General features: G+C 42.2%; 1 protein-coding gene across 2 annotated transcripts in view; it reads right to left on the bottom strand.

The window, feature by feature from the left end:
• Window positions 1-16,245, bottom strand: part of MOK (MOK protein kinase) — a 969,382-nt gene that overhangs the window by 127,596 nt on the left and 825,541 nt on the right. For both annotated transcript variants that reach the window (XM_044074537.1, XM_044074539.1), the window contains one exon: window positions 13,104-13,277. In XM_044074537.1, coding sequence (XP_043930472.1) covers window positions 13,104-13,277 — 174 coding nt within the window. The remainder of the gene's footprint in view (window positions 1-13,103; window positions 13,278-16,245) is intronic.

The following is a 16,245-nucleotide window of genomic DNA, read 5'->3' as shown; positions in this document are numbered from 1 at the left end:
CGAGGAGGAGGGGACCTGGAAGCTGTGGAGGGAGAAGCCCGCTTAGCTGGGGGGGCCAAAGCAGAGGCCTCAGCCCGCCGCTTGTGATGCTTCTCCCTACTTTTCTCCCTCCTGGCCTCCCTCTCCTCCGGCACCTTAGTGGGGGTTTGAGTCCCGGCTGGGGGGGAGGGGGGCAGGAGTGGCCACCACCGAGGACTGGGGTGGTGCTACGGGAGTACCGGAGGCCGAAGCCTGATCCGGGGGCAAAAGTCTCGCCAGGATCAGCTTCGACCTACGGTCTTTCAGTGCCCTGGGGTTGAACGCTGCACAGATCGAACACCCAGAGGAGAGGTGTTCAACCCCAAGGCACTGAACACACCGAGTGTGGCCATCCGCCGGTGAAAGCTTATGGCCACACTCGGTGCACTTGGAAAAAATAGGCTTTGGGGCCTCCGACATAGTTTTTGAAAAAGAAAAGTTTAAAACTACCTCACACAGACCAGGCCCCAACACACAACAGCCCACACACACACTACGTATCAGCGAAGGAAGGGGAGGAATTACACTAAAAATAAAAGTACACTGAAAAAAGGGAACCTAATCACACACACACACTAAAACTATGAAAAATATATAATTTTACAGAAAAAAGAAACCACTTAGCTATAAAACGCCAGGAGCTCAGCAATCTAGAAGCTTACTCTAAGAGCGGCAAACTAGACCTGAGGTCAGTCAGGGTTGGCAGGGGATTATGGGTAAGGGGAGGAGCTAGGAGCTCAGATCTCTAAGCTATGAAATAAGTTGCCGGCTTGGATCCGAGATCGGATCCAAGACCCAAAGGTTGCTGACAAATGAAGTACCTACTTCAGATAAGAAGTTATGTTTACCATAACATTCCATCTGTGTTGTTCATCTTCTTTTATTCATCACCGATGGGTTCGGTTCTGAGCCCTCAGAACAGAGTCTGCCTATTACCAAGCTCCTACCAGCCAAAAAACTCTCGAGCTAAGCTTTAACCCACAATGCTCTTCTCCCTGTTACCTCAGATCGAGTTTGTCCATATCATACAAGTAAAGCAGTGGCCGTTTCTGCGCGAATACCCTAGGACACCACTAGGACCCAAAGAATCCGTCAGGAGCCTTTGGCAGGGGAAGGAGGGTGGGAAGTGATGAATAAAAGAAGATGAACAACAGATGGAACGTTATGGTAAGACATAACTTCTTTATCTGATGTTGTTCATCTTCTTTCCATTCATCACCAGTGGGACAGAATCCCCAGCTACCTTATCATCCTTGGGTGGCCCTTATGGAAGAACATGCCTCAGAACCATTGACCCGAAGGCAACTCTCCCTCTTGAGACCACGTCCAATTTGTAATGATTGATGAAAGTGTGGGGTTTAGTCCAAGTGGCTGCTGCGCAAATGTCATCCATAGAAGCCCTGGAATGGAAGGCCACAGAAGTTGCCATAGATCTGGTGGAATGGGCTTTAATATTCTGAGGCATAGGTTGTTTTGTAAATGAATAAATGAAACGTATGCAGTCCCTTAGCCATTTTGATAAAGTGACCTTGGAAACAGAGATTCTCATTCTAGGCCCAGAGAAGGAAATGAACAGTTGGTCAGACTTACGAATCATTTTGGTTCCGTCCAAATAGAATCACAATTGCCTGTGTACATTCAAGGAATGAAGGCAGTATTCTCCTTTATTAGAAAAGTTAGGGAAAAATACTGGAAGATCAACAGACTGATTTATGGAAAACTCAGAAACAACCTTGGGAAGAAAGGATGGGTTCGGTCAGAGTGATACTATGTCCTTATGAAAAATGAGATAGAGTGTTTTGGTGCACAATGCCTGCAGCTCTGAAACTAGTCTGGCTGATGTGATGGCTACCAAGAAGAGAGATTTCCATGACAAGTATTGGATGTCACAATTCGCTGCGGGTTCGAAGGAGGGTTGGGTCAAAGACTGGAGGACTAGAGTGAGGGCCATGGCTCTATGGGCTGTCTGATTGGGGGTCTAATGTGAGATACTCCTTTGAGAAAGGTTTTGCACAAACGAAGTGATATGAGTGGAGTACCATTCAATCCATTATGATAATTAGAAATTCCCACCAGATGTACTCGTATTGTAGAGGCTGTGGCTCCATCTTCAAAAAATTAAGACAGGTATTGTAAGACTGCTGTGACTAGAGCTGAAAATGGATCTAGCATCCTTTCCTTTGACCAAATAGAGAACCTTTTCCATTTCTCCCGGTATAGTCTTCTGGTGGATGGTTTATGAGAAGCCAGAATTATACTGCATACAGGAGAAGGGAGGTCATCCTGCCTGGCAACTACCAGAAGTGGAGAAACCAAGCTGTCAGCTTGAGACTGGACAGATTTGGATAAGTCAACCCTTGGGGGTGAGAAATCAGATATGGAATAGGATCCAGAATTCACGGTGGGTACAACAGATGAGGCCGAAGGAAGGGGAAACACACTTGTCGAGGCCAAAATGGTCTTCAGGTGGATGGTTTATGAGAAGCCAGAATTATAATGATTGATGAAAGTGTGGATGGAGGGATCACCTTGCATTTCAACTGAATGGCTTTCTTTAAGAACTGTGGAATCAGAGGAATAGACATAGATATAGTGGATAGACATAGAGAAGTCCCGTGGACCAACTGTGAATCACCTCAGGGATTCCCACTTCCAGGGGAATAGGGTGAAATAGCTGCTGTATTTGCTGTTTGAAAGGGAGGCGAAGAGGTCGCAGCAAGGCTGGACCCAACGGCTGAAAATTTCTGCTGCTACTTCAGGAATGAGAGACCACTCGTGGGGCAAGAGAGTACATCTGCTCAGCTTGTCTGCAATCACGCTGGAGCTCCTCGGGACATGCATTACTATCAGAAGGCGGTTGGAATCTATTGCCCATTGCCAAATTCTTATGGCCTCTTGACACAGGGGGTAGGATTTGGTTCCTCCTTGCTTGTTGCTATATCAGACTACTGACATATTGTCTGAGTGAACTGCAATTGTTCCAGAGGGGAGGACCGGATGGAATGCTTGCAACGCTAACAGCACCGCTCTCAGTTCCAGAACGCTGATATGCAAGTCGGCCTCCAGTGTGGACCATGCCCCTTGGACTGTCTTTCCCTGGAAATGCCCCCCCGCACCCTATTAGGGAAGCATCCATGGTCACAATGGCCTTGGGTTGAGAGGGCTGGAATGGGCGGCTCCAAAGATCTGTGCCTGGGCCTCATCCACCAAAAAAGGTCCTGTTTGCAAGAGTTGGTTATCTGGATCTGAAAACACACGGGGTGATGATTCAAGAATCACAGAGAGAAGAAGCCATTGGAGGATTCGCATATGTAGTTTCGCAAGAGGCACTATTGGTATGGAGGCTGCCATGGATCCTAGGACCTGAAGAACCTCTCTCGCCGAGACTTTGTTTTGACAGAGTATCACTTGGAGCTGAAGCTTCAACCTCTGGAGTCTGTGAGCTGGGAATGACACCAGACAGGATCGAGTGTCAAAGACTGCCCCTGATGAATTCTATCTGCTGGGCTGGAGCAAGGTTGGATTTCTCCCAGTGCACAGTTATCCCCAAAATATCTGCCAGAGAAAGGGTGTATTGCAGGGCTGTTACCAGAAGATGCTTGGTGAGGCAGTAAGGAGCCAATCATCCAAATATGGAAACATCCGGAATCCTTGCAGTCTCAAGTGAGCTGGGACCACTGCCATGCACTTCATGAACATTCTGGATGCTGTAAAGAGACCGAACGACAGGGCACGAAACTTGTAATGATTGGCTCCTAGACGGAAGCGAAGCAGACTCCTTGTGCATTTGTCCATTTTGATGTGGTAATACACATCCCGGAGATTTATCAAGCACATCCACTCGCCCTCCCTGAGAAAGGGGAGGATGGACTGAACTGTGACTATCCGGAATTTGGTTTGGGCGACATGTTTGTTCAAACTGCTGAGATCCAGGATTGGTCTCCAGTCCCCTGTCTTTTTTGGCACCAAAAAGAATCTTGAGTAAAATCCGGATCTGCATTGGTCTGGTGGGACTAGTTTAATGGCTCTTTTTTGATACAGCTTTCTTACTTCTGAAGCTGCTTCCTCCCTCTGACTGGGTGGAATGTCGGGAAGTTTTGTAGGAAGTTTTGGATAAGATATGAGGGGAATAGTGTAACCTCTGGTAATGATGTTCTGCACCCAACGATCGGTGGTGATAGAGAGACAGGCAGGTTGGTGCGGAGAAAAACGACCCCCAACTGCTTCCAGAGGCAAGCAATCGGGCCGCTCTTCAGGAGCACTGGTAAGGCTGTCTAGAGAAGGAATTTCTGGAGCCTTGGTTGCGTGGATCCCCTCTGCCTCGAAAGGGGCATCTTCCAGAACTGTTACCCCCCTGCCCCTGGAGGTATCATCACCACATGCTGCATGGAAAGGACCCTGAGATTTTTTCTGCCACATCTTCCCACTCCTCTGGTACCTGGAAAAAGAACATTGAGGGTTGGAAAAACGTAGGCCTATGGCAGACAGGGTCTTACCATCCTGCTCACACCTGGCCAGAGTGTCCTTTACCTTGGAGCCAAACAGGGAAGATACTTCAATAGGAGCATTCAAAAAAGAAGACTTCAAGGGATCCGTGAGGTCACAAATGCACATTCAGGTGTGACACCTCATAACTATGCCTGAACCCTCAGCCCTAGCCGCTCCTTTGGTTGTGCGTGAAAGCAACCTCAAGGATCGAATTGGAGATCAATTCCAGGGTTTCGAGCTGCAAGGCAACTTTGTCCCTCATCTTGTCAGACACCTGTCCTGCAAGTGTTCCAAAGAGTTCGGAAAGCAAGTCTCTTTGGAGCCTCGTAAAATGTACCAAGTAGTTCAGGGATCATATGGCAAAGGTTGCTGAAGCAAAAACTCGCTTCCCCAATCTGTCCACGGCCTGGGACTCTCTGTTGGGTGGGTGGACAGTAGGACTCTCTTCAGCTAGGTTCTTTGTAGTGGCCACTGCCACCACCATAGCCTCGACTGGTAAACCTCTTGACCAATGTGGGTGGAGAGAGAATTTTGTCAGGTCTCCGAGGCAACTTTGTCCCTCATCTCATCAGACACCTGTCCTGTAAGTGTTCCAAAGAGTTTGGAAATCAAGTCTCTTTGGAGTCTCGTAAAATGTGCCAAATAGTTCAGAGACCATATGGCAAAGGTTGCTGAAGCAAAAACTCGCTTCCCCAATCTGTCCATGGCCTGGCACTCTCTGTTGGGCAGGTGGACAGTAGGACTCTCTTCAGCTAGGTCCTTTGTAGTAGCTACTGCCACCACCATAGTATCGACTGGTAAACCTCTGGACCAATATAGGTGGAGACAGAATTTTGTCGGGTCTCCGAGGGATCACCTCAACAGAGTCAGGTTTCTTCCAGGTGCGCTGCACTACGAGCTGAACTAGCTTGTCTGCAGGTGGGTCACCCAAGAGGTAGAAGGTCGGCCACAGAAAGCCTGCAGGAACACAAACTCCTCAGAAGAAGGATTAGTGGGCTTCCAATCACCCATCTCTTTCAACATTTAAAGGATGTCTCCAAAGGAGACATCATCAGGAGGTGACCGTGGGGACCCTTCACCATCATCAAAATAGGTGTCCTCTGTAAGAGACTCCTCAGGTGAGTCTACATGCTTCCTCTTGCACAATCTCTTCCCCAGGGGCTCCTCAGTGGGGGCTTCTGAGACGGACTCGGAAGAGTGGGTGCCCTGTACAGTGGGTTCCTGCGGCTTCCCCACCCAGAGTCCCAGGGAGTTGGCCTGTGGCAGCTGTAGCTCAGGGGGAGAAAACTGGGGTTCTGAAATCAGGGGAATGCTTCCAGAAACAACACCCCTCTCCATTGCATGGAAAGCATGTCTGCCCAAAGAGGGATGGGAGCCCGGAACCGAGAAAGACAACCTTGGAACCAGGGTCACACCCCACTCCGCCGAACCCACTCCTGAGGATGGAGCCTCAAGCAGGATTGGAGCAGACAAAGCTCCCAGTACCAAGAACGGAACCGAAGAAATACTCGGAACAGTGCCACCAACTGAAGAGCCTGCAGCCCAATCACGGGGTTGAGGAAGGACTGGTTCAGTAGGAACCAAGGACCAAAGGGACGGTCCCGGAACCGAAGTATGGTCCACTACTGGTGCCGAGACGGGGGTTCCAAAAGAGACGTTGGAGTCATCATTGCAAACATAGGCACCGAAAGCGTGCACTGTGCCGAAGTGGCACCCGGTGCCAATGTCGTAATAGGCAGGTTTATGGTCGGTGCCAGGGATGGTATCGGAGAGAGTCAAACTTTCTCACAAAATATCAAAAAATGTTCACTTAGCTGAGAGCTCGGCTGAAACGCAGCTTTATGGCTACATGGCAAATGAAATCTGAGGTAACAGGGAGAAGGACAATGTGGGTAAAAGCTTAGCTCGAGAGTTTTTTGGCTGGTGTGAGCTTGGTAATAGGCCGACTCGGTTCTCAAGGCTCGGAGCCGAACCCATCGGTGATGAATGGAAAGAAGATTAACAATATCAGAGCTTATTTTATTCAGAAAAAAAAATTGCTCAAGAACTAAAGGAGACCACGTCTGATACATGAAAGTGGCAAATGAGATGTGAGGTATGTTAGGGGTTGATGCATTATGAGTAAGAGAGAAACTTGAGAGCTTTTTGGTGGCCATGAGCTATAGTAACAGCCTTGGATCTGAACCCAACAGTTGAGGAATGAATAAAAACTGATATCAGATTAAGATGTTTCCAGTGATGAATTCATACTGTTGGGGATATAATAGAGGTCAAAGAGGGAATTGGTTAGACATGTTTTGGGAATGTCATGTTTTGATGAACTGAAAATGGAAGTTAAGAGCACAGTGGGCAGTGTTGTGGGAGAGCATCTCTTAGTCTTAAAAGATATCTTTTTTGTGACGAGGGGAGTCTAGACATGGATCTGGGCATAGGTAGGCTAAAAGTATTTTTGAGGATGATTTTAACCAACTGAGTTTTTGTTCATCCCTTTAGGGCTATGAGCTTTTTTGTTTTCCTTTTTTTATAGAGTTTGTATTTGAATTTCACCAGAAGGGTTTGCTTCTAAACTTGGCATTGTACTTGTGGCCAAAAACAACACTAACCTTTATGCAAGAGTTGAGTTGGGAGTATAGACTTTGGATATAAGCAACAGTATTTGATTTAGGGTCATGAACAGATGGGGGAACTGTTGAACCTTCTCTAGTCCTCATCAATCACAAGGACACTAGCCTTCGAGAAATCTCTAAAAATGCCTGGATTGGTTGTTGACTTATACTGCAATCCTCTAGTGATTAACACAGTGCAGTGATATGATTTGACTACTGAGAATATGATAACAGGTGAGAAGAAGACAGGAGCTGTATTTGTGAGGACAACATCAAGTATGCTGGTGCACCTTGTGAAGCAGAATACTATCTGATCAAAGGAGTTTGCTATGATAAAGTTAAAACACCATGCATATTTATTTGAAGAGGTTTAGGTGTGCTGATTTATGAAAGAGTAGTTATAGCTCTTTAGAAAGATGGTGTTTGGGTTAATGAAGGGGTAAACTAAATATATGATCCTATGTTGTCCTCTCCATCTGTCTCAACACTTGGGTTATTTGCCTCAAGATCTGAACCAACAATTTTTTCAACGCCTCTCATAATGCTCTGCATTAGCAGTATCACCTCAGATCTTGTTTGTCATCTTTATCATCAGATGTCAATTTCCAGTGCTGTGCTCATCATTTTTGTTATTAAGAAACTTGCAGTTTTTCTCATTGCTATCCTTTACGTTTATCAGGTTTCTTTGGTTCTTCTTAATTTTCTTCAATCGACTGTATAAAACAACAACTATAACAACAAAAACGTTAATACTCTCTCCCCTTCCAGGGGCCTACCTAAGCCTGTTAGTTACACTTCTTTCTCAGTATGGATGCCATCTGTGGGCTTTTTTTTTATGGTCAAGGAAAAGGCTTTGGAATTTAAAAAATGCCTTATGCGTGGGTGCAAGATCCCACCCAAGGATGTGCACACTCAGTGTGTATAGTGCCTGAGCCATGATAACCTGGATGCTGACTGCAATATCTGGTTCTCTGAGATCAATGCACCACACCAGTAAACAAATGTAAAATACATAAATAAATAAAAACAGACCATTAGAAATTGTAAATAAATGCATTCATTGCTGGATAAGCAATCATAGTCCAACTCAAAGAGTCATTTAGTGGCAATGTTTGAGAATTAATAATTTTGTAAGTAAAGATAAGGCAAAACTTTAAAGTTGAAATTATGACCCCGGTAGCATACAGTCCTTGGGACTAGTGGGTTCCTAGAAAGACAGAGACACTGAGAGAAATAATGTTAAAAATAAAAGCTAGTTGTGGATATGACTATGAAACAGCATTACTTTTAGTATGATAGCAAAAACTATTATGCAGCGTGTTTATGGCTACTGTTCAGATCAGCTTGTAATTGGTCAGAACCCAAATCCCCCTTCTGTTCTAACTGATAAGATGCCTGCTCTAGAAGGGAAGACAAGGAACACAGCAATTAAGGAACATATTTCAGAATTACATGCATCAATGAGAGCACTTGCTGGGGATGAATATTCAGAATGAATTTAGAGAACACTATGGAAACAACTTCATACCATACATGCAGGATTTAAAATGGGAGACAAGGTATACTACAAAAGAACAAGCTGCACAGAGTAGAGTTGTGATATGTGTGAACCATGGCTTTATATGTGTAAAGGTATATGACTCCAGGCTACTAATGTTCCGACAGAAGTGGGAGGACCAATACATCAATACAAATGACAGTGATGACGTGAAAGTCTTCTTGGAAATGACACCAAAGAACTCAGAAAATGGAAATGAAGATAAGATGGACAATACTAAAAGAGGGTAAATAAAAACCTGGTACTGATGGAATGAAGCAGCCACAGGTGTTGCAATAAGATCAAACAGTAAGACTTGTGGGACAGAGAAATGGGGAGTCAACATACAACTGAAATATTAGTGTGATCTGATAAAGTTACAGGGTGACAAAACAACAAATACAATTTCAAATATTAACACCCAGTTGATACTGTTGGCAGAGAAGTGTTTGTTTACATGTCACATGTAGAAGATATTCACACTGAATCGGGAACTGATCAGATACAGCCCTAAGACTCACATATGGAACATGCTGTGTACTTCTAAAGATATGGTGTTTGAATCAGCAAAACATTAAGAGACATGGAGCCAGAAAGTAATGATGTTACTGAAGAAGTTAATAAAGTTGGCCAAAATGTATTTCTATTAGGTGGGTGACCAGTGCCAAAGAAACACCAAAATGAATAACACCCAAAGCATGCTTTGTGACTAGACAGTCTGAAGAACTTTGCACAAAAGAAATTGCAAAAGATTTACCAACAAATGCATCAAAATTTCTATCTCCTTTTGGCCATAATTTTCAAAATCAAAATAAATTTCTTTCCATGGACATTGTCTGCATTTTTGCACAGTATGGAACTTTCTCATGATGTTTATCTCTGTCTCTCACCTGAGGCATGATGGATGGAATGACTGTGGAAACTCAAGAAGTGTGCTTATGGTCTGGTAGGTGCACTGCTCTACTTGTATAACAAACTGTTTAGTCAGGAGAGACAATATCATAGGCTGTCCTGCTGTATTCTACTGGCTAGATGAGAACATAATCAGTGGAGTGCTTGCCTCTCATGTGGATGACTTTGCATGGAGTGGCTTACAGCATTTTGCCACTTCAAATATTCCCTAACTAAAGGATACCCTTTAGGCTGACTTTGAAGATGATGACCGCTTTTTTATGTGGGTTTGGACTGGGCTATTAACGACTGAATATTGTTGTTACACCACAACATATCTAGTAAGGCCTTGCTAAGTCTAATTATGGTGGCTGACAAAAAAATCAATTACTAGAAAATGAAAATTAAACTCTAACTTCCTAGAAGTAGTGAATGTAGCAACAGAGATAAAACAACTGGAATTGGGATATTTAAAAAAAGGGTAGGAGCAAATTTCACAGGAAAAATGAGAATTGTGGGAACAATACATGCAGAGGAGGAACGAGATTTAAATGAAGACAGGATCTGAATGAGCTATATAATGTTTAACTAGCAATGACTGGATATAGGTGATGTATAATGTTTGCAATTACAATTATGTCAAAGTGGTTTGTGATGTATAATGTCTGCAACTAAAATTATGTCAATTTGATTTGTTTTCATTTATATAAATGTATGATTGCCTATGTCATACATGATAATTAATAAAGATGTTTCTTGTTTTAAAAAAATCATATCTAGATTAAAAAAATCTTCTGTTTATTGTTAAAGAACCACCCATAATGACCACCCGCTACAAATGGGATGGATTTGCTTATGTGAAAAATAGGACAGTTATGTGGATTACCAGGCTAAGTAGGCCAGATGTCATCTTTGATCATTCCTGTTTGGCATCCAGCATACTACATGTCACTGCATAACCTATATATGAAACAAACAAGACAGTTATGAAAATCCATTCTGCAAAAGTAGTTGTAAAATTTCCACCTCTGTGGAAGGATTAATCCCTGAAACTAATCATCTTTAATGATACTTCACATGGAAACCTACTGGAAGGTGGAACAAAAGATGGGAATTGATTGTTTTGCTTGGAGAACAAGGAACATTCTCACCCCTTTGCTGGCAGTCAAAATAATAAGAAGAGTGGTATGCCGTACCCTCACAGGAGAAAATATTGCCATGTCTAGTAGCCTCAACAATGGATTCTATTAAATTTTTCCTTTATTTTGCTCTATTCTGAAATTCAAACGGGTGGTGATCCAGAGCATGACAACCTTCTGATAATCTGTATCACAGATAACTATTCTTTAAGAGGGATTAACTCTTAAGGATCACATTTCAGCTGTTGTCAAGTCCACCTGTTTCCATCTCCAGCATTTCAGCTGTATCAAGCACCTTATTCCTCCTGCTAATCTTCCAACTGTAGTCCATGCACGTGTGTCATAATGGATGGTTGGAACTACTACAATGCTTTATACATCAGCCTGCCTGAAACTGAGTTCTCTCATCTTCAACCTATTCAAAGCTCTGCTGCCTCCCTTCTCACTGGAGTTCCTATTTACCATCATATTTCTCCAATTCTACTTGAAATTCATTGGTTACCTATCAGACAATGTATTATTGTTAAGATTTTGGTTTAAGTTTACCTCACTATTCATAATTGGGTACTCTTTTTGTGTGATACCTCCTTTCCCCTTATGTCCCAAGATGGACTTTAGTTTCCACTTCTTTGGGATTGTTTTATATTCTGTCTTATCACCTTGATACCTCTGGCCTTCATTCGTTTAGTTATCAGGGCCCTTTTTTATGGAACCTGCTTTCCACCTGGCTATGTTACTTGCTGCTCTTGCTGATTTTAAGAATGGTTTTAAAAGACACATTTTTGACCTTGCTTTTAGTTAATTTAATGTTTCACTGTTTGTATGAATTTTCTTAATGTTTGTTGTTTAACTTGTTGTATGGTGCCTGAATTCAGGCACTTTAATAAACTTACATTACAATTTGAATTTTGGTTGAGACAATTAGCTCTACAAACTGTCATTGCAAAAAGGCTTCACTTGGAAATGTCTGGAATAAAAAAAGACTCAATCAAACCCAGAAAATACACAGTATCCTGTGGTTAGCTATAAAACAAATAAGCTAGCAGACTGTTTTACTAGGAAAGGACTTCTACCCTTGGGCTTCTAAAGGAACTTGAAGAAGGAACACTGCATAACGACAAATGAATTGGTGCAAATTTTTAACCTGCTTTTTTTCCTTTACAAAGAGAAGATAATTTTAAAAAATGAAGAGAAGATTGTTAAGTTTACAGTTACTTCCTTTGTTTGCAACATTTATAGCAACTGTTTTGTCACAGACTTTTAAAGCAGCATTTGATTTGCAGCTTGTTTTATGATTTTAAGTATCTGCCTTTGTAGCTATGACTGCTTACTTTTGCAGCAGTTTAGAGGGTGTGTGTGGGCGTGTGTGTACGTGTGAGTGAGAAAGAGAGAAAGAGAGAGCGTGCAAGCATGTGTCTGTGCACATGTGCGTGTGTGCATTTCCGAGGTATTGCCTGTGTAGCTGAGATGTTAAAGAGAAAAATTCATCAAATTTATTTGTTCATCCTTTTCAGCCAAGTGAAAACTTCTGCCACCATCAACAGTTGATGATTGCTGCATATTCAATCCCTCACTAGTCAAGGGAGAAATGGTAGGGCATGAAGGGGCACAGACTATGTGCCTAATGGATTTGGGTAAATGATTCTTTGATCAATGGCAGGCCTCATCCTCCCTTAAATTCTCCTTCTTCTTCTTCTAGTGTCTTCTGTTTCTAGCAGCCAAGTTAAACTACAGACACCTGTGACACTCTATGATGTCTTTTTTCTCAAGCAGCAAAGACAGCACATATGTGGGACCTGGTTGCTGATCCAATGACCGTACAAGCAAGCATAAAGTTTAAGCTCCTTAAGCACTGAACATAGTAACATTCCTTAATAAACACGAGGACCGGGTTCTGAAATGTAAGACTGGCCAAAAAGACCTGTGGTTGTAGGAGGTAAGTGTACTTTCCTAGATTTTATCTATCTGTTATATGTTAACACGATAGGTGGACTGTTCCAAGGACCCTTGTCAGTTATACCTGGAGTCAAAGGCATCCAGCATGTGACATCATGGAGTGTGGAAAAAGGGGGCATTTTTGCTCCAAGGAGTAGGAGCTGGGAGAGGCTTTTCACAAGAAGAAATCAGAAACCTTTATTCACTATAGAGGGTCCCCTCAAAGTAAGATCTCAGGTTTTAACAAATGTGTGCCATAACTGCACAGTCTTTGTTACAGACCATTCTTTTTTACATTTCGAGAAAAACAACAGAAGGAACATTCAGGAACATTAATATACATAGCTAAAACTGAGTTAAAATTAGAATTATGTCATCACAACTGCAAGGACACAATAATAATTGTGCTTTGTTTACATTTGCTAATAGGTTGCAGTATATCAAAAATTTACTTTGAATACAGTTATGTTCTAACAATGACATACTCACCTAAAATCTGCAAAGTAAGGATGCTGCATAGCATCCCTGGCTGTGATTCTCATGTCAGGGTCATACTCAAGCATAGCATAGAGAACTGATAGGCTTTCCTCAGAAAAGGAGGGTGAAATTTGTGGTATTCCAGAGCCCTTCTTGAAAGGGAAGTCAAAGCTCACAGCTCTTGATCTGTTTTGAAAATTCAACAATATAATTAGAAAGAAGAAAATCCCTGTATCAGCACTCATTCAAATTTAGTTTTAAGAAAGCAAAGTTGTATACTGTTTTTGTATAACTGTATACTCTACAGGCTGATGTAGAAAATTATTTGAAAACTTAACTATTACACAAATCTTAGTCCCCACAAAAAAACAAGGGTTTACAATTTTTATATAATGTCTAGACAACAGTAATGCTTACATTAAAGAAATACAAAACATCTTGGAGGCCTGAGACCAAATGTTTTACATTTGCTCACACATATGCTACTTTGAAATGCAAAAATCATAGTCCTGTTCTGACTAATTAATTATCCAATAATGAAAGTTACCTAGAAATGCCATAAAATTATGCACTTGTACTTCTCAGAACAGTATGGCTAGTAGACAAATCTTCACAGCAGTAGCCATAGCCAAGACTTGGAACTTACAGCAATAACACAACTGTTATCTTAAAGCCAGATCAGAGTTCTCTCCTTAAATCCTAACTGAAAGTAACTTGTATCTGAGTGAGTTATAACAATGGCTCTTCAGCTAAGAATTATAAGCAGATACTTATCTGTCCGAGAAGAATATTCTGCTCTCAAGTCACACTAGTATGAGCTATACATGACAGTATTATGCTAGTTAAGTACATTTCCATTATTCTGTCCACATCTCTCACAGCAGCTTGATTTATCCAGACTTCAAGCAAAACATGACCTCAAGGAACAGCTCAGAAATGATTATAAAGCAAGAAAAGTCAAATAATTCTTACATTATATAAGTGTGAACAATTTCCATTCAGATATTTTTAAAAACAGTTGTTCTGCGTCAGAAGCAAACACTAATACTGAGCTCTGTTTTAGTGTCATTTAGTGTAGTTCTTTTCTCTGGACATCAGACAGGACCAGTGGTTTCTGGGTCAAAAAAGGCTATCAGAAGGATATCAATGTTGGAATACCTGAATTTATGAAACACACAGCAATTCAAAGGAAAAAAGGGAAATACACAGGAAAAAATGTTATTCCAGTCTGGAAGAAAAGCCTTACATCGAAAAGTGTAAAGTACATGTGCTGACAGTAAGTGACGGAGATGGGAAGTAAAAAAGGCCTACAGCTACATACATACATACATACCTACAAATATTTTAGGCAAGGATGATAATGCCCTTCTAGCCTGCCAATATACCAAAACAGTCATTCCCATAATAAGAGTCCAGGTTGTTTTTAAATATATCTAAACTAGTGCCTGCTTTGACATAATTCAGTAGTCTATTCCATGCATCAGCTATTCTCTCAGAGAACTAATTATACAGCTCTCATTTTTATATAATCTACACAGGGTTTCTGATGAGACTCTGCTAATCTTTGATCATCATCATCAACCACCTTTTTCACATTTTCTACATGAGGTTGGGGTGTTGTGTCAATTATCACCATCTCTCTCTTGATTTAATGCTACTCTTCTACCTTCCTCAACAGTCATGCATAACTGTCAGGTCTACTTTCACACAATCCATGTCTTTGCTGAATGCCCTCTTTTCCTTTTGCCTTCAGCCTTGTCTGTCCCAAATCTTCTTCAACAAATTGTCTTCTGCTATTCTGCACATGTGCTTGAACCACTGTAATCTATTCTCTTTGACTTGCTCTGCAATTTGAGCTACTCTGGCTTCTGCTTTGATGTCATACTTTCTTTGTTTGTCTCATAGTGCACATCCTACTACTCATCCCAGGCACTTCATCACCTCTAGAGTTCTTACCTGGTCTGCCTTTACTGCCCCAGGTTTCTGTGCTATACAGTAGTACTGGTCACACCATTGTTTTGTATACCTTACTTTTCAGCTTCCTTGGCATTATTCTGTCATATGCTACACCTGACACTCTGCGCCAGTTGACTGCATCCCCTCTGACTCTAGGTTTGACCTCATCATTCGGACTTCCCTTCTCCTCAACTGACCCTCCCAGATTCCTGAATCTGTTAATCTGTTCCACTATTTTCTTATCTATCTGAAGTCTCAGCTTCTTCTGATTCATCCATTTACTGCCATTACAACCATCTTACCTGTACACAGTTTAATCCTGTGTAACTTCAGTTTTGAATTAAATTACCCTATCTTTTGCTAAAGTTCTTGCTCAAAGTCTGCCTGTAATGCCACATCATCTGCATTCATCAGCTTTGTAGATCTGTCCCCTCCAATCTGTTTGCTAATGTAGTCCATCATCAGCAATGAACAGCAGTCAGCTCAGAGATGAACCCTGATACACACCCAACTCCCACTAACGAAACCCTCAACCCTCCAAAAACAGTTCTTACTTGAGTCATTGGGTCCTTGTACATAGTCTGAACTAATTCTACCAATATTTCTGTGACTTTGAACCACCACAGAACTGCCCAAATCAGCTTTCTTGGAACTTTGTCATATGCTGTCTCCAAGTTTAGAAATCCAGTTGGACTCTTTCCTCATCTATAGCTTCTTCTCAACTGTTTGTCTCACAGCAAATATTGGGCTGGTTGTGCTGAATCCTGATTTGAATCTGAACTGCTCATATCCCATTTTACTTTCTACTACTTGTCTCGGTATTTGTTTATCAAGAACCCTCTTCAGAACTTCCATGTAGTGTGACAGGAGTTTGATACCACTGGACTGCCCACAGCTGTGGATGTCCCCTTTGTTCTTGTACAATGGCACTAGTAAGCTTATTCTCCAGTCCTCTAGGCTAAGATTTTCTCTCCATACTGCTATGAGTACCTTCAGGAGCCATTTCTCTCCAATTTCACCCAACACCTTGCTCATATCTGCTGTGACCTCATCTGAGCCTGCTGCCTTCCCTGAATTAATTTTCCTTAGTGCTGTTCTTACTTCCCCTAGAGTGGGCTCCTCTTCTTTGTTCATTATAGGCTATATCTGGAGCAGTACAGCTTCTGTGGGGTATTTTTCATTCAGAAACTGCTGGAAG

This window comes from Protopterus annectens, chromosome 6.part0 (assembly GCF_019279795.1).
Source record: "Protopterus annectens isolate FY-2018-M chromosome 6.part0, PAN1.0, whole genome shotgun sequence".
NCBI classification, from domain to species: domain Eukaryota; kingdom Metazoa; phylum Chordata; order Ceratodontiformes; family Protopteridae; genus Protopterus; species Protopterus annectens.
The sequence above is the reverse complement of the archived record's forward strand: the minus strand, read 5'-3'. Positions and strand labels throughout refer to the sequence as shown.